Raw genomic sequence first — 21,617 nt, 5'->3', positions numbered from 1 at the left:
AGTATCTGACCGAAATGATGACCTCAGATTGAAGGAGGATACAGGATGATACTTTTTGTTTGTTTGTTTTTCCCCTCTTTCCACCCGAAGGCAAATATCAGCAGGTAAATGTTCCTGAAGACCAAGCAGACAAGTTGCTTCTTGCAAGCTGGGGTCTTCCGAAAGCAGTTCTGGAGAAATACCACAGTCTGGGAGTAGTGCAGATGTTTGAATGGCAAGCAGAATGCCTAATGCTCGGACAAGTTCTGGAAGGAAAGAACCTAGTTTACTCAGGTATGCAAACATCTCACAGAAATGATCCCCCTGACTTTCCCAGTGCCGTTCACAAGAACATGTTGCTGCTGAATGATGCCGATCTGACAGATAAAAGGTCAAGATCCTCTTTATTCTGGAGAGAACCTGTTAGGAGAAAATTTCTCTTTTCTGTTCCATTGCCATACCTCAGATCTGGCTCAATGGTCTCCTTCCCAGATGTGAGGAGAGATTTTCTTTTCTATTTTCTCTGTTAGTGTTCGTTTAGAAACTGATAATTAGGAGTCAGTTAATGATGACTCTGTCTTTTATTACAGACTAAGTCAGCCAGGAACTGAATGATACCAGCAACAGTAGATTTAAATATTTATGAAAAATTTATTTATTATCTATTTTTTTCAGTCCCTTCATCATTTTTCTTAATCTAGTTGGGGTGCAGGAAGCAGAAGAAGCAGGACTGGTGAGCTATAAATCTGTGGGAAACACCAACTTAGGTGTCTACTCTACATGCGAAGAAGGTCACAGAGCAGCAATGGGGGCATGAACAGCTTAGAAGTAGGGGCAGGGTGATTTTCTTAGGCTTTCATCCGAGTTTTATTACTTGGTTGCAGAAGACATTGGGCCAGATTACTGAGTAATGCCTATGCCCCACTATGCTGCACGTCTTCCACAGTTCTCATGGTATCATAGTCCGCATGATACCCTCGTTTTTAAATTGGAGAGACATGGATTTAATGGAGGGACCACTTGGTGGGTAAGGAATTGGCTGGATGGTCATGCTCAAGGAGTTACGGTCAATGGCCAAGTGGAGATCAGTTAACGAGTGTTGTTCCTCAGGGGTCAGTATTGGTACCAGTGCTGTTTAATGTCTTTGCCAGTGACTTGACAGTTTGCTGATGACACCAAGCTGTGTGGTGTGGTTGACACCACTGAGGGAGGGGATGCCATCCAGAGGGACCTGGACAGGCTTGAGAGGTGGGCCTGTGCCTGCAGGAAAGCTGGGGAGGGACTCTTTGTCAGGGAGCATAGTGATAGGACAAGCAGTAATGGCTTTAAACTAAAGAAGGGTAGATTTAGACTAGGTATTTGGAAGAAATTCTTCACTCATAGGGTGGCAAGGCACTGGCACAGGTTGCCCGGAGAAGCTGTGGATGACCCATGCCTGGAAGTGTTCAAGGCCAGGTTGGATGGGGCTTTGGGCAAGCTGGTCTGTTAGAAGTCTGTGCCCATGACAGGAGGGTTAGAACTATATGGTCTTTAAGGTGCCTTCCAGCCCAAACCATTCTATGATTCTCTGGGAATGATAGATGGCAACCAGCAACATTCACCAAACAGGGCAGGGCAAATACATTTAGGGGCTAGGTCAGTAAGATGGTGGCTAAGCTCTTCTTTCCAACCAAGAGACTGTAGTCTTCTTTTCTTTTTTCTTTTTTTTCCCCTCACTTGCTTATCTCTGAGCTGTTGTTGCCCAAAGCAGAGATGAGAGCACAAACTGTGGTTGCAGAGTGGAAGAGAATAGAAGAGAAATGCTCTGCAGTCCTCTTGACCCTTTATTGGGGTAACTACAAATGTAGTTGTGACTGTGTGAGATGGGAATCAATTGAAGAACCTTGCCCCAAATTCTCCTGGTTTTCCGTTCTATTTTTATGATGCTTATTCTTTGGATTTTTTTTTCTTTAAAAATTAATAAAAAATAAATAAAATACATTTTTCAGCTCCTACCAGTGCCGGAAAGACTCTTGTTGCAGAATTGCTCATTCTGAAGCGTGTCTTGGAGACCCGTAAGAAAGCTCTTTTCATCCTTCCCTTTGTCTCTGTGGCCAAGGAGAAGAAATGTTACCTGCAGGTAAGTAACATGCAAAGAGAGGAAATGTCTGGCTTATAGTTGTTTTTTAAAATGAAGTTTTTGCATGGATTTGAGGGGAAAAAATAATAATTTTGCAATATTATTTCAGAAATGAATTGTAGTAGAATGAGATCAAATTTTAAATTGTTTGATAAAAAAAAAAAGTTTTAGCCAAAAAGGGAAATTTCTAAAAATAAAATAAAACAAATAATTAAGGAGTTGATTAAAACATTTTATTTTTGACTGTTACAGCATTGTTATTTGCATGCATTAGCAGATTTTATAATATGCAAGCTTAAAAGGAGTTTTCTAATTAGAAATTGTGTCTAAAGCACTGCAAAGGGGAGGTGTCAGCATAATCAGAAAGAAACTTTTTATTTTAGCTTTCCTTTGGGTGTTCCAGCAGAATTTTGTGCTTTTGATTTCACTTTGCTAAAAATATGTTCTGACAGAAAGTAGGTATGTCTGGGCTTCCTCATCTCAAATATTTAGAAACAAAAGTACAATGGAAGCAGTCTTTTTAAAACAAACAATTTTTTTCTGAAGGGTGTTCGTATCAAAAACTGTTTCCATTAGCTAATGTGCCAAAGAAAAATTAATAAAGGCAAGAACAAAATCAGTGGGTATTTTTGTTATAGTTTCTGACACTTAAGATATTTTGTATTTTATCAAACTGAGATGGCACCTTTACCTTGTAAATTGCTAGGAAATGTTACCAAGTGCAAAAGCTACTTTGTAGTGTTTGATAATGGAGAAAAGCTTTTTCTTTAATCTTGTAAAGCTGGAAAGTTATCCATGCTGTGTTCTGCTACTTCTGGCCTAAGGTTTGGCTTTATCTGCACACACTTGGAATCGTATAGTACCCTACCCATCTGCTTCTAAATATTTGTACCTTTTGTTAATGCAGAGCATAATGTGCCAAAGCTTTGGCAATATGGTAATACTCATTGGAAGAAAAGGAATCACTCTTTTTTGACTTTCAGCTGGGAGATGTGATGTTTCTGTATTTAAGGCCCAACATTTGGCTTTTGCCCCAGACTTTTCAGGAGCAAGGCTTCTTTGTAGATAACACATGGGCATTATAAACTGTTGCGCTGTTTGTTCTCTAAACTTAATATTAAATTATGCTTTCACATGTGACAGTGTTCACCACCTCTTACTCAGTTATGGTTACTTTATCCTGCAATGTGTACTGTATGGCTTCTGCTTTGGAAATGAAAGAAATGACAGTGGTGTGTGGGGTAATTAGTAATAATTGCCTGAGCTATGGTTTTAATCTGATTAGTTGGCATTATAAATGTTAGGGATTGTGGTTGTAGGATGCAGTCTTTATGTGATTTCAGCGAGCATTGGTCAAAATTCAGTTCTAACCTTGGCACAACATTCTGTATCATTGGAAAACAGGCCCTGTTTCAGGAGGTGGATGTGAAAGTTGAAGGCTACATGGGAAGCATCTCTCCAGCTGGACGTTTCTCTTCTCTGGATGTTGCTGTCTGCACCATTGAGAAAGCCAATGGCCTCATCAATAGACTAATAGAAGAAAACCAAATGGACTCACTGGGTAAAATACTACTGCCTCACCACTGGGAGGATGAGTTTTTTTCTTTTACATAATCTGAGTACATGTGAAATTATGGGATAGTTTGTATTTGCTCAGTTCCCTGTGCAACAGACAAGTTGTACAGGAAATTAGAACAATTTTTCTTCATCCAGAGCCCATCTGATTTGGATTTAGGAACACAGTCTGGACTGTTCTACATAGCTCAGCGACTGGGGAGTGAGTAGTTAAAACTGCAGCTTTAGTTTGTCTGATGTGGATGACAATCCACATATAGTGATTATTTGCAATAAGCAGTGATTCTCACAGTGAGAAAATATCTTCTAATTAATGAAATTGAGTTATAAGTCTATGACGTGTTTGAGTCCAAGAATTTTTTGTTTGTTTGGGACAGAGATTGTGTATGTATGTTATTAATGGTTTACCTTCAGTTAGTTCAAAGAAGAGGAGGAATTATTTTCAGTGCTTGTTGAGGTCCAAATAATGAATACTTGGAGCTGCACTGGGTAGGCATGGTGACTAGAAGGGATGTAGCACTCATTTCTCTCTTCTAGTCAGCTCAAAAGCCCTCTGTCTTTGCAGTATAGACTTCTGGGCTACTATAGTTCTGATGACCACTAGATAATGGTGGTGTCCTTTTAGTGCTTGGGAGGAGATATAAAACCTGAGGAAGCCCTGTGTTTCTAATCTATACTTGGAAAGTGTCATGTTCTCCTAGCCCAATTAGATGATTGTTCTCTTTGTTTGTCTGTTCAGTAAAACTATATCCAGTTGTATTTTATATAGTAATACTTCCCATCTTTGCTCTGGCCTGTGACATAGCTGGTCACTATTTTAAAAATACAAAAATTGGAAAACTAGATGAATATCAATCTGCTTTGAGACTTCCACCTGTAAAACTGCTGTTCCATGTTCATCTGGTATCATAATATTCTTTACTGTTGTATACCAGAAAAGTTTTTTAAACACAATAGAGAATAAGGGAAAGAAAGCTTTGCAGATTTTATAAGTGTGTGAGATCATGGGTTAACACATTGACACCTGGGCTACAGGGGCTGGATCACCATGAATTCTTAGACTGCCAGTGGGTTGGAGGATAAGTGGATGACCATGGCTGTACAGCATTTTAAAATCATTTCAGCTGAAGCTGCTGCAGTCTGACCCAATCCTCAGTTGCATATCTTCATCCCTTCCTTTGCAAGAGAACTGATGATCATGCAGTTAGTTATTTAAATATATGGCTCAAAGTTTGATACTTTGTTTAGTTTTTTGTTTGTTTTAAATAGGGCTAGTTTGATGCTAGGTCACCACACTGTACCTGCTGTACTGCCTGCACTAGGCAATGAGTGGGGTCATAATATCCTCGTTCATGTTGGTTTGGGTGCCTTATAAATATACCCAGTGTACTAAAATGTATTGTTTAATAATAGCATCTTTCAGAAGCTGGAGATATGCCAAATTCCTTTGGTTGGCACCTCCATTCCATCACTACATCTTTTTTTGTGCTTTGTGAGAAGAATGTGCCTGAGATGAGTCATATAACTCCACGTACCAAGAGATATGTGACTCTTCTCAGGCACATTTTTCTCACAAAGCAGTATAACCAGGGAAATGAATGCAGGATTTGAGTTTCATTATTACATCCCCAACATTGATACTTCTTTAAAGCATGACATTTTTCTTACACCATTTGAAAACACCTCTACTGCAACCCTCTTTTTCCCTTGTGTCCCAACATGACCATACAGCTGAAATAAGAGTAATTTTTCTTCTTTGTGTGCCTATTTGAAAGTAATTTTAAAATTCAATTTTAGTTTAAAAAATCATCTTAAAAAAAATGACGAATTTTCTATTTGGAAATGCATCTTCATAAAAGCTGTAAAATAAAGGCAGGAGCTGAAAATGCCTTTTTAACTCTCACCTAAAGCAAGCTTGTCTAATACTGGAAGATTGTACATTGCCTTCTAATTAATTCTAAATTTAGACCACTTCGTAACAAGGGTGTTTTATCTTTTGAGATGAGTTATTGGGAGATGACTGCAATTCTGGATGGATTCCATCTCAAGCTTGAGCTGTTCCTTTTGTTGATGTTAACCCCCTGCTGATAGCTCATGTTGCCTTTGGAAGTTGTTGAGAGCAATTCAAATCCTCTGCCTGGCAGAGCTCTCTTTGCTGTATGAAGCAGTTAAAAGCAATTTTGTGTTGCTAATTATTATATACCATGTGTCAGTTTTGAACATCCATGTACATGGGAAATGCTGTTCCTCTTGTTGGTGTTCAGCCTCTTGACACTGATGCTAAAAAAATTTTTAGGAGACCAGATTAGAGAAGAATCTGCTTCCTTCTCAACATGTCAGCTGGGAATAACGGATATGTAATGTGCAGTTGTGATACTTGTTTCTTTTCTTAATTTAATCTTAAATAATAAAAAAAAGTAGGTTCTTTGTATTTAAAAGAAAAAAACAAATTCTCCCCCACTGTCTTTAAGAACTTTTTAGTTTTAAACAGGACGTGGACTTAAAGTAGTCTAGTTATTCTAGAATAACCATGTGTGAGATCTTTCAGGTCCTTCTAGTATTTTATTTATTTTTTGTCAGCAGTCTGCTAGACATACCTAATTTGCAGACAGAAAGTAGACACTGAAGGTGGCCTAATTTTCAGTAGCAATGCAGAATGGTGCAATTATGGCCCTAATCGCACTCCTGAGCTCGTTGCTGAGTAAAAAATGCCGTTGCATGCTGGGACCTGTAGTCTTCCTTGGCTGCAATTCCATTTTAAGATAAGGATAGCTTTGTGAAAAATAGTTTGCCTGATGTCTCCTGCTATATTATCCCAGTGGGTGCCTTCTGAGTACTGCTTGAAGAGAGAAGAGCTGTGTGCATTGTGTGACAGTCAGATCTCATCAGCTTAGAGACTGCTGAGGTAACACAGCGCGCAACTTTAGTGTGGGTATAAATATTTTTTTTATAGCTGAGTAGCAGTAGAAAGAAAACATGCGGCCCATCTGAAGAACAGTGACATTCCCTGTGTTTTGGCCTGTAGATACCACTAGTGTCTTATACTTCATTTCAGGAAGCAAAATGTGCTGCATTTTGGTGCAAAGACTGGAAAGGTAAGTTGTGTGAATTTTTCTTTAGGAGATACCACATTACACTGTCATGTCTCAAATACTGGAAAAATTCAGTCAGATTATTGGATGGGGAAGCAGGGAGAAGCTTTTTTTCTGGTAGCTGAATAATTGCGTCTTTGGTGACCAATGAATTGCAAGTTTTCACAAACAAGCACAGAATAAAGGAAGTAGAGGAAGATGGAGGAGCTGGCTGGGTGGGAGTTTGTAAAAGAGGCTGTTGAAGCAGTGCAGTACTCTTCTAACTTAAGTGGCTTGAAAGAGAAGGGAGGAGAAAACAGACAGAGAGAAGGAACATATGTAGGAAGGAGAGAAAAAAAATGAGAGGGAAAAATAGCATTGAAGTAGATAATATAAAGTCACTCTTGCCCTTAAGTTCCTGCTATTTTTGCTGTACCAGAAAGATATTTCATAGCTCCAACAAAAACAAAAACTCCACAGCAGCAGAAGTAATGAAACCCAGTGTCCTCTATGACCTACCTTCTTTTCTTTTTTCCTTTTTTTTTTTGTTAAACCTTCCTTCAGCGTTTTCCATATCCCTGTGGCACTGTCGGTTGGTCAGTAAAGCTGCATATAGCTGCAGGTTGGGATGTATGCAGGAAGTGTGCTGGGTAGCTAAGATGTAGTGGCTCCATGTTTTTTCCTAAGGAAAAGAAGGAAAGAGACCCCAGTCTCCTCTGATATCTCTAGATGCTGATATTCAGAAAGCTTTCCAGTCAATATTCTTTTCAGTATTTCTACCCATCTTTCAAATTTTATGGAAGTGGCTGATTGATTAAAAAGTTATCTGCAGGAGGCAGGAGGACAACAGATAGAACAGTCACATAAGGATTTTTTCATTAGAAAGCAAGAGTTACATAGTAGAGCTCATTCTGGTTTGGTGGGTGAGAAAAGATATAATAGGAAGCCGTCTCTGCCAGGTCATCTGCTCTAGGTTTCTTTGCCTTTTTTTACTGACATCACTGAATGGTGAAGGAGTGATGTTTTTAATGTGAGATCCTGATGTCGACAAACCTTTTGATTAGCTTACTGAGGGCACTGGAGTGTTCTCTTCCAGATACTGTGAGGCCTGGGGGCTTTTGCTTGCAAATGGTACAGATGCTTCCATACTGTTTTGCACGGTGACCAGATAGTAGCAACTCAACCTATTTTTTTTTAGAAGCTGAGTATTTGTGTATGGTAGGTTGTGGGAGGTGAAATGTCATATCATTGGTCATTATATGTCTCTCTTAAAAGAATCAGTGACAGAAGAAATTCATAATTGTGTTGGTAAGCACAGCTGGATTTGTAAATTTAAATTGCAGTTAATCATGTGGAATATGAATGGACTGAGTCTATCTGTTCTTAGTTTGGAGGTTTGTCAGTTATAACCTGAGTGCTTGTCTTTATTAGGAGTGGTGGTTGTGGATGAGTTGCACATGCTGGGAGACTCTCATCGAGGATATCTGTTGGAACTCCTTCTGACCAAAGTTCGATACGTTACAGAGAAGGCTGCAAAACGGTGGGTAGACCAGAATATTTTATCTTATAACACTAAATTATGGATGGCTTATTTTGTTCTCTAGGTAATTGGAAATTTGGGTTAGCTCCAGGGTTTTTATGTGAGTGATGACCTAGACTATTTTGGTTATTAAGGTCTCATCATATCACCTCTCCAGAGGCCTGCTGTTGTAGTCAAAACCTCTTTTCCTCATAGTTTTTAATTTGAATGCTATCATGGGATTCATTCTCTCAAAAAAAGAAAGAAAGTGAAGTTTTCCTTTATTTTTTTAGCCTATTTATTTAAGAAAATAAAAATTCAGACTTCTTTTAGTATTTTTCCTAGACAAAGACAAACAGAGGAGATGGTATATCAGTGTTCTTAATTTTTACCAGTTCAGCTGACAGAAGAGTCAAAATCATCTGTTTCTATGCACCAAAACTCATATTTGCCAGCTTTTCACTGCTGCTTCCTGTCTTGTGAGTTATATCAGTGCTAGGCTAAGCCCAGACTGCCTCTTCAGTTGTAGGGGAACTGTCTTTTTGACACTAGTCTCTTTGCTGGGTCTTTTAGCCAGCATTTCCCATCCTGATTTCCAGGATCCAGCAGTGTTCAGGGTTGAATCACCTCTGACTATTTTCTTGGTTTGGAAGCCAGTATACTTACGAGCATCATGAGTTGCTTTGCCACTGCTTTTCCATTGGCTTATCATGCACCTGCAGGACAGATGCAGGACAGCTCTCGGATTTCCTCCATTCCACTGAAGAACCAAGAAGGAAAAAACATCTGTCAGGGAAGAATCGGTACATCAAGGAATGTTTGAGGGAAGATGAAATACTTCAGCCTTCACCATATAGGCATTAGGGCCCAGATCTTTTATCTCTCTGTCAAGGTCAAATTGTCAGTGCTTCCTCATACCACTTGCTGACAGGAAGGAAGCGACCTTTTTGATGTTGTTTTTCTTTGATGCTTTTATTTTTTAATGGGAGCCCCTTTATCCAAATTCTTTAAACGCTGTCCATCCTGACCAGTTATCAGAATGTCGAGTGCTTTTAAAAGCTTTTTAAGTGGTTAACTGGACATCCTGCTGAAGTATGATGCTTTGTCATTGGACCAAAAAATATTCTCTGATGGTCATTGCCAGCATGAGTGCCGTTGCTTCTCAGCAAGGCTTTCACAGACTAAGCTAAAATTCTGTAGCAGATTTTTCATGCCCCCAGTCCAAAAGAATGCTGCAGAACTGGATTTTTTCAGTCCCTGGTGGGGGATTGCTATGCTAGCAAATGCTTGAAGAGCTTGGGTAAGAGGTTCTGCTTCTCCGTATCTTCCTTATTTCTGTCTTATAAGCGACCAGGCTTTTTTATCCTAGCTTTGAGGTAGTCTTGTTTCCCCTGTCTTGCCTTTTCCAGGATTACCAGGATTTCCTAAGAAGGTTCAGGCCATCTGTGAGCTCACATTAATTTTTCTGACCTTTTTATTTTTTGAAGTCTCAATTTGTGGCTAAGGGCATGGATGAACAATGCAAGTTAGTAGATGTAAAATGTTGGCTTAGGAGCAGAAAAAGAAAACAAAACAGAACACATCTGTCCTGTGAATTTAAAAGCCTGAATTAAAGTATACATTTGGGTGTCTAAATTAATGTTTTGTGTTTTCAGGTCTGTTAAGAGTTGATTATTTCCCACTGACTTGAATGGAAGCAGTTGTTCAGCACTTTGAGAACTGAAGCTGCTTTCTTCTTTACTGAACTAAGGGCTTTGGTTCCCAACTCTAAGAAGACCTTAGTTTATTATTATTTATCCTAAAATTGAGACAAATGGGTATCTTAATTAAGGCATTTAGTGTAGACAGACTGCAGCAGAGACTGAGCCATTCTTTTATTTCCATGCTCTTATTAATGGCAAGGAAATAGTTAATTTGTTTGTTTATTTTCAGTTTCTCCAAATATGCAGTCAGTTTCTAGCTGTTGTTGCTTAAAGAAGCTTAAGATTTAGATTCAAAATGACAAAAAGTTGAATTATCTTGTAATGAATGCATAGCTTTTCATTGTGTTTGCTAAGAGTAGAATATGACTTGTTTCTTTTTCATGAAGCTTAAAAACATAGCTTTGTACTTTAGACTCATGAAGGAAATAGATTGGGTTCATTTTCTCTGAATGCTGTTTTGCACAAGAGTAGCCTCACTTGTTACTAACTTTAATTTTCTTTTAACCACTTCCAGACAGACAAAGACAACCAGCCCTGGTTTTGGAGGGATACAGATAGTAGGCATGAGTGCTACCCTCCCTAACTTGGGAGTCCTAGCCTCATGGTTAGATGCAGAGTTGTACTGTACAGATTTTCGCCCTGTGCCCCTCATGGAGTGGGTGAAAATTGGCAACGACATTTATGATTCTTCCATGAATCTGGTGCGAGAATTCCAGCCCAAACTTCAGCTGAAGGTAACAAAACTCCGAGCAGTGCCTTTGGGATAAGACCTTTTCTACAGCTAAGGTTAAAAAGACAGCTGCTGGTATGTTTTTAATTTTTTTGACTAGGTGACATCCCCAATTTCATTGTTTATTTCATAGATTGTATGCTGAAACTAAGGACAGAATTCATTACTTTTTTGTCTTTTACCGATTAAAAAAACAACAAAAAACAAACACAGTCATGAAGTCCTTTAAGTTTCTCAAATCTGACTTGAAGACTAAGTTAGCTTTGCAGCTGTCTTGTCTCTGAGTGCTTGACAGATAAAGCGAGCTTGATTCTCCCCCTTACCCACCACTCTATCTTGTGTCCTGGAATTTACGTCATTTTCATAGATGAAGGTAAGCATTCCCTAGTTAGCCCAAGGAATTTGCGTTAATTATTGGGGAAATGTATTTTTATTAAAATATGGTATTGAACCTGCTTATGTTAAACTGCTAAATGAGTTATTGTTGTCATTGATTAGAAGGCAGATGTCCATCCAGAATCTATTTCTCTGAATCTATTTTCAGTATTTAGGACTTCTGTGCACTGAACAAGGATAAAAAAAAGTTAAGGGTAATGACTATAATGATTTGGAAGAACCAAATGGATAGAAATGAAAAAATGTACATTTCCTGCTTGTAGATTCCTATTCCGTGGAGTCTTTGAGGTGTGAATTCTCTTCCCAGTCCTCCAAACTGCTCTGTGTAAATACTAGTCTTGGACTAGTAGTTGGACAATATGGGCTAAATGGCAGCAATATTTTGAAAGTACCCAGCTCTCATGTGCACAAATATCAGTAGCATGGTGGCACAGCAAAGAAAAAGGATCCTGGAAAAAAAATGAAATGTTTGTGACAAGAATATCTAGAAGCTTACATTTATGTAGCCATATTGAGAAGGTGATGTTGTATTTCCTTCTCCAGATATGTTTTGAGGCAGTTGCTTTGGATAGGTACTAAATTGAGAGAAAGAATTAAACTAGGCTTATGACTCAACACTTTAAGGAATTTAACTTCTTTTATAAGATCAGGGAATCCTCTTGAGCTTGAAATCTATCACTGGACCTTCACACTACTCTTTCGTGGCCCACTTTGAGACACAGAACAGAACCTGATAGCTCACCACTTCTGCTGAATTTGGGTGAATCCTTATGGAACTTCTGATTATATATGTACAGTTCTTGCCTTTGGTCCCCTGTTTTCATTTGTATTTCACTGCTTTTTATTTCATTGCTTTTTATTTCTTACCTTACTCTTACCTTTTTTTCTCTTCCTTCGGCCTTCTTGCTGGAAGAGAATCTGGCTGGCTTAGCCAAGCAAGATTGTTGCAGGAACTCTCTTAGGATCTTGTAACCAAAAAGGCTGTAAACAGTAGGGCTTTGCATGCACATCCATATATTTAGCCTCAGTCTTTAGTCAGCAGTGCTTTCTGGGTGCATCTGAGTGGGGATGCTCAGACTACTGCACCTCATGCTTTTAGTTTAGCCAGCCAAGTTAACTCTTCCTTCTTAGTTACTGTAGAGCAATGTTTTTCCTCACAGCTCTTCTGAAGTTTAAAGCAATAGTTTTTGGTCTTGTCTGCAGGAGCTTGTTTCTTTCCATTGGCTGTAGGAGTCCTCAAGGGAGTAAGCAAGGTACCTTTAAATTGTGTGGTACAAAAACCAGACTCTCCTCACAGATGACAGCATACAGTGCATCCCTCTGTAATGTGCACATTGTTCTTTCTCACTGCTGTTAGCCACGACATGGTGGATGCAGTGTGACTTTCTGTGCACTGTGTAGCCTTCAATCAGAAACAGATTAAAAGAGCAAGACATAAAACCTTAGATTTATTTGTGGTTAGGTCTAAGGTGGTCCTCAACAATAGGTCGTACTAGCGCCTAGACTTCTGAAAGCAAGACAGAAACCAAGATGACAGTGCTCCATCTTCTTTACATGTTCCTCTCTCCAATTTTTAATAGAAAATTCCTACTATGACACTGAACAGTGGCAGCATTTACAGACCCTGTGCAGTGTGAGATAGCACTGAAAATATTTTGTCTCACTTCAGGGAGATGAAGACCACGTTGTGAGCCTGTGTTATGAGACTGTTTGTGATGGCCATTCAGTTCTGCTCTTCTGTCCGTCCAAGAACTGGTGTGAGAAGCTGGCAGACATCATTGCTAGGGAATTCTACAGTTTGCAACAAGCTGAGAGTAAGAGAAAAGTAGTTAATAAAAGACTGTAGTATGTGCAGTGTCTTTAATGCAAATTAATTTTAGTAGAAACTATAAAGATATTTTCTCTCTCAAGGTTGTACAAGAAACTCATCCCTTTCCCCAGTTATTGTGGACAGAGAAGGAATAGATGAGGTCCTGGATCAGCTAAAGCGCTCTCTGTCAGGGCTGGATTCTGTGCTCCAACGTACTTTGCCATGGGGAGTGGCATTTCATCATGCAGGTATTCCTGAATATCTTGGACTTGAATTCTGTAATGGTCAAGTCATTTGGGTTCTTAGTGCTGTAGTTATCAGCAATTTACCAGTTTCTTTTTGAAGTCTCACGTAGCTTATTACCTAAATAAGATACTTCAATTATTTCTCAGTTAGAGGTAAACTTGAAATTCTTTTACTGTGGACAAATATTTAATTCACTAATTGTTATGATGAATCTTCTCTCTGTTGTGTTAGATAACAACAACTTTTTAGATACAAGATAAAAATTTATCTGGAATACCTGAAAAATTAACTGATTTGCAGCTCAGGCATTTTCAAGTCCTCCCTAAAGCTGCTACGGTATTTCAGAGCAATTTTCTTGAACTTAATACTGAAACAGATGAGTAAATAGAAGAAATCTAACAATGAAAATGAAAATAAAAGGAGAAAGTGCGCTAGCGCTTCTGGCTAGATCTTTTTATTTTTTACTTAGGTAGTTAATTGTGCATGTAACCTGTTGATTCACTTACAGAAAGGACCAACTGTGGAAGACACAACAGTACCTATAGAATTGAATATGTAAGGGGCATAACTCCAAATGCTTACAGAGAGAGAGTTTTTTTTTTTTTTTCTCTCAAGAGTAGACTTGGACTGAAGTCCCCAAGGAGCGTAGAAAGATGCATATTAGTCCTGTAACATAGAATGGAAATAATGATGAAGGGTTCCAGGGTCAGGACAGCAAATGACTAAATCCTAGTTCCTTACTGTGTGTTACATCAAGCTTTCTTCTTTTCATTGAACTTATTTATTTACTTGCAGTGCATGTAAATATGTAGTAGGTAGTTCATCTTGCTACAATGTGTACAAATACCTTAGAAAAACTAATTTATATCCATTACTATCAATTAAATAATGAAAACTTCATAGAAATTTTGATGCAATTATGCATTGAAAGAAGTTAACTGAGGTAGTGTTGCAAGTCTAGTTCCTAACTCGGAATGGTAAATGTTCATTGAATTTGTTTGTTCTTCTTGCTTGACAGTAATATTATTAGCTCTTAAATGCAATTTCACCATTACTGTGTTTGCTAAAAGTTATTTTTCTTCAGGTCTTACTTTTGATGAACGGGACATAATTGAAGGAGCCTTTCGCCAAGGCTTGATTAGAGTTCTAGCAGCAACATCCACTCTCTCTTCTGGAGTGAATTTGCCTGCACGTCGAGTGATTATACGAACTCCCATGTTTGGTGGTAAACTGCTGGACATCCTCACTTACAAGCAGATGGCAGGAAGGGCTGGCAGGAAAGGAGTAGACACAGAGGGTAAGCAGAGGCTTTATTAACATTCCCTAAGAACGGTGTTAACCTGATTAAATCCAGGGCAATGCTTTGCAATTAGTGACTAATCATGATGAATTCCTTTGGTATTCAGTATGATTAAGTTAATCAAGATGAATTTGTTTGGTATTAATGGAGTAAAAATTGTAATTCCCAGAGGATTCTTTTCACTGCATGAGACTGACTTAGGTATTTACATGTCTGTTACTTCAGGAATGGGTTATTTTCTTTTTTGAATTCTTGTTATCTTCTAAGGCTCTGTTCAGTTGACTTAATTCTGTGATACACGGTCAGTTCACTAAAGCATTTACAGTTTCAGTGAGAAAATTTACAGTAAACTCCCAATGGACAGGCCTAAAATTTAAGAAGTGCATTGAAAGTCTACAACCATAATTTGACAAATTCCTTTTTGTTGCCTGAAGTTCTAATTTGGGTTTATTAAACTTCCACTAAAATTAACAGTGATTTTTATGGATCTTGAATGCTACAGAGAGACAAGGAAATACAGAGAGTTGATCATAGATAACATGGTGTCTTCATGCATACAGTGGATCGAATTGATGTTCAACAGAATGATCCTGCCTGTTATTTTAATTTGTGATGGAAATTTATCTTTCTTGATGCCATTTGGAAAAATTGTGTTCTGCAAATGTAAACACAATGGAAAATATGAAGTTCAATAGATGCAGGAAGTGAGATTTGTCCTGCTGATGGTTTGATTGGTGCTTGCTGGAACCCTATGTAAGCAGAGTGTTCTTATACTTAACTTTCTATTTTTGCTAGGGTAGCATAGCAACCCAGTGTTTTGTGACCTATATCGCTATGAGCTATCCCTATACGTTAAAGAAAAGGACAGCTGCATGCTGTACTTTGAAATTTTCCAGACTTTGTCATTTGAGCATAAAATAATTCCTTGAAGTTTCTTCTTTTTTTCCCCTTCAAGTCACAATAATTAGTACCCTTTTTGACAGTTCTGATGTGACTGTCTGTTTTGCACAGTAAGCAGTTGATTTTATGCTGATGAGCTTCATGAATGTACCATTTTTTCCCACTCTGTGTAGTGTTTTGGATGAGAACATAAAGCTACATTACCAGCTGCTACTCTTTCACAGAACAGGGAGACTGGAGGACAGCAACTTCAGCTGGAAAATATGCCATATGTAGATATGAAATTCAGCTGACAGACAGAAGCTAATCAGAAGTTAATTGATGCTGGGTTGAAGGTTTTTTTTGTTTTTGTTTTTTTTTGGTTGATTTGGTTTTCCAAGCATTGCAGTGTTGGATCGTCTCAGGTTTTGATTTTTTTTTTCTGATTAGAAGGAAATTTAAAAACATTATTTTAGAAAATGAAATTGGATTCTTTTTGCCTTCATCAAAACTATCCTGCTCCCAAGCTGAAATAGGTAAAGCTGTTCAATATTCGTGAACAAAAGCTAGAAGCTAGGCTACAGATGCAGTTCTTTTCCATTTACAGGTAGAGATACATACATATGTTGAATGAGTTAGCTACAGAAATGCAAATTTAGATGGTAAAGATAGATAAAACATAGTAGGGCCTTTTTGGTTTAATGGAGTTTTTTGTCTAGGTAGCCAGAGTCTTCTGGTGTTTGTTTAATCTGATCCTAATCTGGACTTCTCCTCTCATCTGCAGTGTTCAATAAGGAATATTAGAACAGTTTAGTTTCTTTTTATTGTTTCTTCTCTCTCTCTCTCTCTCTCTCTCAGCTGTTTGCTAAGTTGAAGTTATTGGCTTTAAGTTCTCAGTGGCATCTTGGGGAAGGGTTCCACCCAAATCTTAAATGGCTGTCAGATAACGTAGGGCCGAGTGGACACCCATCTTCTGTTACATTTATCATGCTGAGGAGTCAAAGTTGTGATAGGGAATTGTAGGTCACATCAGAAAGAAATGAGTTAAGGTTCATCATTGCCATCATTTCACAAAACAATGCTTGTGGGTGGTTTGTTGTATCTTCTATACTCTCTGGCAAAAGCACAGGGTCAACAGATGTGAAAAGTTTCACACGGCAGGATAAAAAAATCCCAAAGAGACACCCTCTGAGCATGTCTTTCATCCTTTGATGGCTACTGTATTACCCTAATTTAACATTCCTAGGATGTTACTAAGATAACGACTACCAAAATGACTTTGGTGTCCAGGCTACGTGCACTTAAATCTTAAGCAGTTATCATAAACCAAATTTACTGTCCAGCTAATCCAAATCTAATGCTCTCTTTGTTAGTCAAAGAAAAGCTCATCTTGAGTGAAATTTATTTATTCTATACCAATTGGCAAAGCTTCTCACTAGCTATGTCTCTCAGGGACCTAGTTTCTCTTTAATAGTTTTGTTGAAAAAAGAATTCCTTTGTGACCACTGCATTTTCCCCCTGTGGTTTGTACAATTACCTCATAAATACATTAACTCATTATTTTTATTTTTATTTTTGTTTCACAGCTCACCTTTTTTTGTCTCCCACATTATTTCAGGATTAACTTTAAAGTTCTATATCAGACGTTGTTAGGTAAGGTATATTCAGATGTACTTTCAGAGGAAACCATTCAGGATACCTAAGATTTTACATGTGCATGTATGTATATACATATATATACAAACATGTATGCATTTATGAAAGTTCAAAGAATGTGTAGTTACTTAGATTAATAACTTCAATGAATTTTTGAATTACTTTGGTATCTATGTTATTATTTTGGGAATGGAAGCTGGTTGTATTAACACAAACTTCCAAAGTGCTGTGCAGCTTGTATGTTTTCTTCCAAATTTTGAGAATCTTTTCAGTTTAATAATATAATGCAAAAGAAAAATAGATGCCACTGTGTGTCATTGTTCCAGTCAGTTCCAGAACAAGAAGAGAGAGTGGTTCAACAGCAAAGCAGGTGGTCAGAGAATCTATGGAGTCCTCATCCCTGGAGATGGTGAAAGTTGATTTGGGAAGACCCTGACCTGCCTAATGCAACTTTGAAGTTTGTACTGCTCTGAGCTTTTAATTCTTAAGTATTATGCATCAGTGAGTCCTTAAATAGCAATGGCTATATGCCGTTCAAGATTGCAATAGTTTTTATCTTTTTTTTATTCAGCTTTTTCAATAGTAACTTAAGTGTTCCATTCCAGTAATATGTCCTCAATGAACTGTAAGTAGCTATTACAGTGCTTAGATGCAATATGGAGGTCATTAATGTGTTTTTTTTTTCTTTTCTTTTTCCCCGTATAGGTGAGAGCATTTTAGTTTGCAAGCCCTCGGAAAGATCAAAAGGAATTGCTCTACTTCAGGGATCTCTCAAGCCTGTTTGCAGTTGTTTGCTTAGAAGAGAAGGGGAAGGTGTTACTTCAAGCATGAAGCGAGCAATACTTGAGGTACGGGACATGGAGAGGATGTAGAACAGTGCTTGCAGTGTTAGGATGATTTCTTTTGTGACACCATCAAACGTTTTATGTGTATTTTTTTCCCCCCTCTCTTGTCAACACAAGCAGCTTCAGAAGAAAGTTACTTGGGTCTATCAGCTTGCTGCAATATTAGCATTTTGTTTTGCATATGGCTGTCCCTGCTTGCCAGAGAGGTTTTGACATAAACATACTCCAATGAGTTATTAAGGCTTGCTTTTTCATTTATATATACTCAAACTGCAGGCAGAAGTGTGTAATTCTTAACCTTCACATGTTATCTGACAGTCTTTACTGGGAGGTGCTTGTACATTACCGATTCCTGAAGCTTTGTAGACTGAATTAGGCCATAATGACATTTGTAGAACCTTAAAGAGTTCTTTATTTCCCCCCCCCAAGTTATCTACCTCTTTTGCAGAGAAATGATTGAAATTTTGCAAATATGTTTTTTGTAAACAAAGAGACATGGTACTCCATTTGCTCCCTTTACCCTTCCTTCCTCTTTAGAGTTTGCACAGAAGTAAAAAGGAACAAAAAGGTTTACGTAGGTGAGCTCATCTCCTTTTCCAAAGTTGTTTTTGGGCTTGAGCTGAACTTAGACATTTTAAATGGAGTTCTTTTTGCTGTTCTATTCCTACTTTTTTTTTTTTTTTGTGAAACTGCAGTGATACTTTGAACTCGGTTGTGATTCCATAAGTTTAGAATTCTTACCAGACCAATGGAATTTCTAAATGCACTTTTTTACATAAGAACTATCTAAAGATGGCTTCCCTTCTGGTTGGGGGTGCTTTATTACGTGAAAAAAATCTATTGAAACCATGAAACCGAGTTTTTAGTTAAACTGCTGTCTCAGGGAAGACACGCGCACATGTAAGTGACTCACAAGGGAAAAGCAGTTATGTGGAAAAAAAGATCCAAAGGAAAAATCACTCTAAATCAGGAAAACAATCATAGGATGTAGCATTCAGATTTATTAAGAGACAACTTCACTATACTGAAGGGTCTTGGGAGAACTCCTCTTTTGGTTACCTTTTTTTCTTCAGAAAGTTGCAGTTTGGGTTCTAAAGTTTTAAAAGTAGGGTTGGCTAAGCAAAATGCCTACATCTAGTCTTAGTTCTAAATTGCTACTATGTTTATGTTCACTTTCAAAATGCTAGGATAAGATTTTATATGAGTTTGAGTTTTTTAAGAGCTTTAATCTTTCACCATAGCTTAGCCCTTCAACTTCTTTACAAGGTGTCTAACTTTTTTTCCAAGACAAGTCCTTAAAGGTTGGCAGTTGTTTTGCCTCATTTTCCTCTCTCACACTGGTTCTTTAAAACTTGGGTAGGTAATGCACCAATCTCTGTTTCTCAGATGTGAAGTTCCATCTTGCTGTTTACCTGGCAAGATGAACAAGTCACTTTCTTCAACAGATCATAGTGGGAGGAGTGGCCAACACTCCAAGTGATGTACAGACCTATGCTTCTTGCACTCTTCTTGCATCCAGCTTGAGCAGTAGCAAGTGGAGAAATGAGAAACAGCAAGACAAAGCACAGACTGGACCTATTGAGGCTTGTGTAGCATGGCTGCTGGAGAACGAATTCATTCAGGTTCTGGACTCTGGCAATGATGAGAAAGGTAATGTTGTTCTTCCCCATTCTGTTTCTTACCAGTGACTGCGGTTAGCTATTTTGAATCAGTAAATCTTCTGCAGCTGGGTAGATATTGAATGTAAATTTATAATGGGAACTTCTGTGCATTTCTTTTATTAAGAATCATGTATCAAGAAGTTATAGCTTTCAAGAGGGTGTCTTTATACCTTCTTAATCATTTTTGTATGCAAGTGTTCTTGGAAGGCCTCTGCACGTTACCTCTAAGACCGATGTATCCTTATCTACAAATTTCCAAGATATCTTTAAAGAAGGTGAACTTTTACTACAGGATGTATGCACACTATAATTTTTGTCTTTATGAAGAAGAACTGACATATTCTGAGAAGGTGCAAGGCTCTTCTAGAACCTGTTGTATTAGGCTGCACTTTTTCCTCTTTTGGGCTGTTTTCTTAAGATGACTAATGATGCGATTCTTACAGAAAGAACTCCTGTTACAGAATAATTGTATATCTTTTTTAAAGAAAATGACGTATTTGACACTCTCAAGGAAGGTATGTTCAATAACTCCTTGGTGGTGGGATTGTAGATGAGTTTCCAGTGTTTTTTGTTAAAATAGCTATCATAAGTGCTAGTGTGAGTAGTTAGAGGGATCCAGACTAGTGATCTGGCCTCTGAAAAAGGCTAGCTTAGACTCTATGCAAGATTTTTGTTTTATTGTTTCCTTTTTCCTGTCTTCAGAGTGGGGAGATACTCCATTTCTTTTTGAAGAAGCAGTTGGGAAAAGTCAGTAGAATCTATAAAATGCATTGCAACCTGAAAGTGAGATATAAACTTGCACTTAAATTTCTCTGTATGTCTTATTTATTTATTTATTTTTAACAGCAAAGGTTTATCATCCCACACATCTTGGCTCAGCTACTCTTTCCTCTTCTCTTTCACCAACTGAAGCCATGGAAATTTTTGCTGACCTGCAGCGAGCTATGAAAAGCTTTGTTCTGGAGAACGACCTGCATATTGTCTATTTGGTAGGTTCCTGGTTCTGCATTTCATATCTTGTACTGCAAACAATGAAAAAGGATTTAAAATACAGTGCAGGATTCTTGAGAGCTCCATGGATGTATTTTTTCTTGGCTTGCTTAGGTAATCCTAAATGAAGAAAAGTTTTGAAATTGAATGTTCTTCAAATCGAATCTGTTCCCGTAGGGTCTATTGTGTAGGCAGGTGCTCCATGTTCATCTAAGCCCATTTTTGTCACTCCTGACTTCAGAAGGTTTCAGAAATTTGTGAGTTATGTTTCTAGAATAATGGTAATTTTTCTGAGACTTCTGAAGTGAACAAAGCTAATTGCTTTTGATTTGTGTTTGGGATCAGCAGGATGCATCTCAGATTACCTCTGGAGGCTCAAAAAACTTTGGGGGTTTCAGCATCTATTTTGCCTACAAAAAGCCTAAGAGAACCACATTTACTTTTTTTCCTATAGGTGGGCCTTTTATGGGTTCATTCATCTCTGATTTAGTTTACTTGCCTGGTGATCCTGCCAGGGCTAAGGGAAGGAGTGTGCTAAATCTTTTGAAGGGAAAGTGTCCAGAAGTTTGTTAAGAGTAATGTGTACATGCACTTGAAAACTAAGCAATACTGTTTAAGGCTTTTGGAGAGGGAGCCACAGATCTGTCAAGATTAGTGAGGAAACAAGATGGAGTAGCAGTGAATATCCAAGGATTCACAGCTGCATGGCCTATCATTCAAACATAATCCCAAACTTGACAGTTATCTTTACTCTCCTTATGTATAAAGTATATTTTCTTGACCAGGCTGATAAATCAATGGCAAAATTTGAGCATCTCACCTGGTGGAAAAAAAAAAAAAAAGCTTGGCATTGCAGAAGTTGTTGGGCTAGGGGTTGGGAGATACAGGAGATTGAGGATGCCTGTTTCTGCTTGCTGTGTTCATTAGCTTAGTTATTGACTGAAACTTTTTTTTTAATCAACTAGTTTTCCATGTGTACTTTTATCTGTGTTCTAGAGGACCACATAATATTTTGTTCTGTTCCTATGAGGAAAAGTGGACTATTTTGTGTCATGCACTAGTGAGTTTTTTCCTGTTTCTGTCTCTAAAACAGAAAAAAAATCATGAATTTTGTTCATGCTCTGTGGTACAGTCAGTG

The 21,617-nt window shown here is 38.0% G+C and overlaps 1 protein-coding gene across 4 annotated transcripts in view; it reads left to right on the top strand.

Moving 5' to 3' along the window:
- The window catches only part of POLQ (DNA polymerase theta), a 54,837-nt gene that overhangs the window by 2,814 nt on the left and 30,406 nt on the right, over nt 1–21,617 (top strand). For all 4 annotated transcript variants that reach the window (XM_080576802.1, XM_080576801.1, XM_080576803.1 and 1 more), the window contains exons 2-12: nt 91–273; nt 1,968–2,098; nt 3,503–3,659; nt 8,176–8,284; nt 10,481–10,700; nt 12,762–12,906; nt 13,004–13,150; nt 14,233–14,445; nt 17,689–17,831; nt 19,274–19,478; nt 20,336–20,478. In XM_080576802.1, coding sequence (XP_080432928.1) covers nt 91–273; nt 1,968–2,098; nt 3,503–3,659; nt 8,176–8,284; nt 10,481–10,700; nt 12,762–12,906; nt 13,004–13,150; nt 14,233–14,445; nt 17,689–17,831; nt 19,274–19,478; nt 20,336–20,478 — 1,796 coding nt within the window. The remainder of the gene's footprint in view (nt 1–90; nt 274–1,967; nt 2,099–3,502; nt 3,660–8,175; nt 8,285–10,480; nt 10,701–12,761; nt 12,907–13,003; nt 13,151–14,232; nt 14,446–17,688; nt 17,832–19,273; nt 19,479–20,335; nt 20,479–21,617) is intronic.

The sequence above is a fragment of the Anser brachyrhynchus genome (genome assembly GCF_964034855.1).
Source record: "Anser brachyrhynchus genome assembly, chromosome: 1".
In the NCBI taxonomy this organism is placed as follows: Eukaryota; Metazoa; Chordata; class Aves; order Anseriformes; family Anatidae; genus Anser; species Anser brachyrhynchus.
The sequence above is the reverse complement of the archived record's forward strand: the minus strand, read 5'-3'. Positions and strand labels throughout refer to the sequence as shown.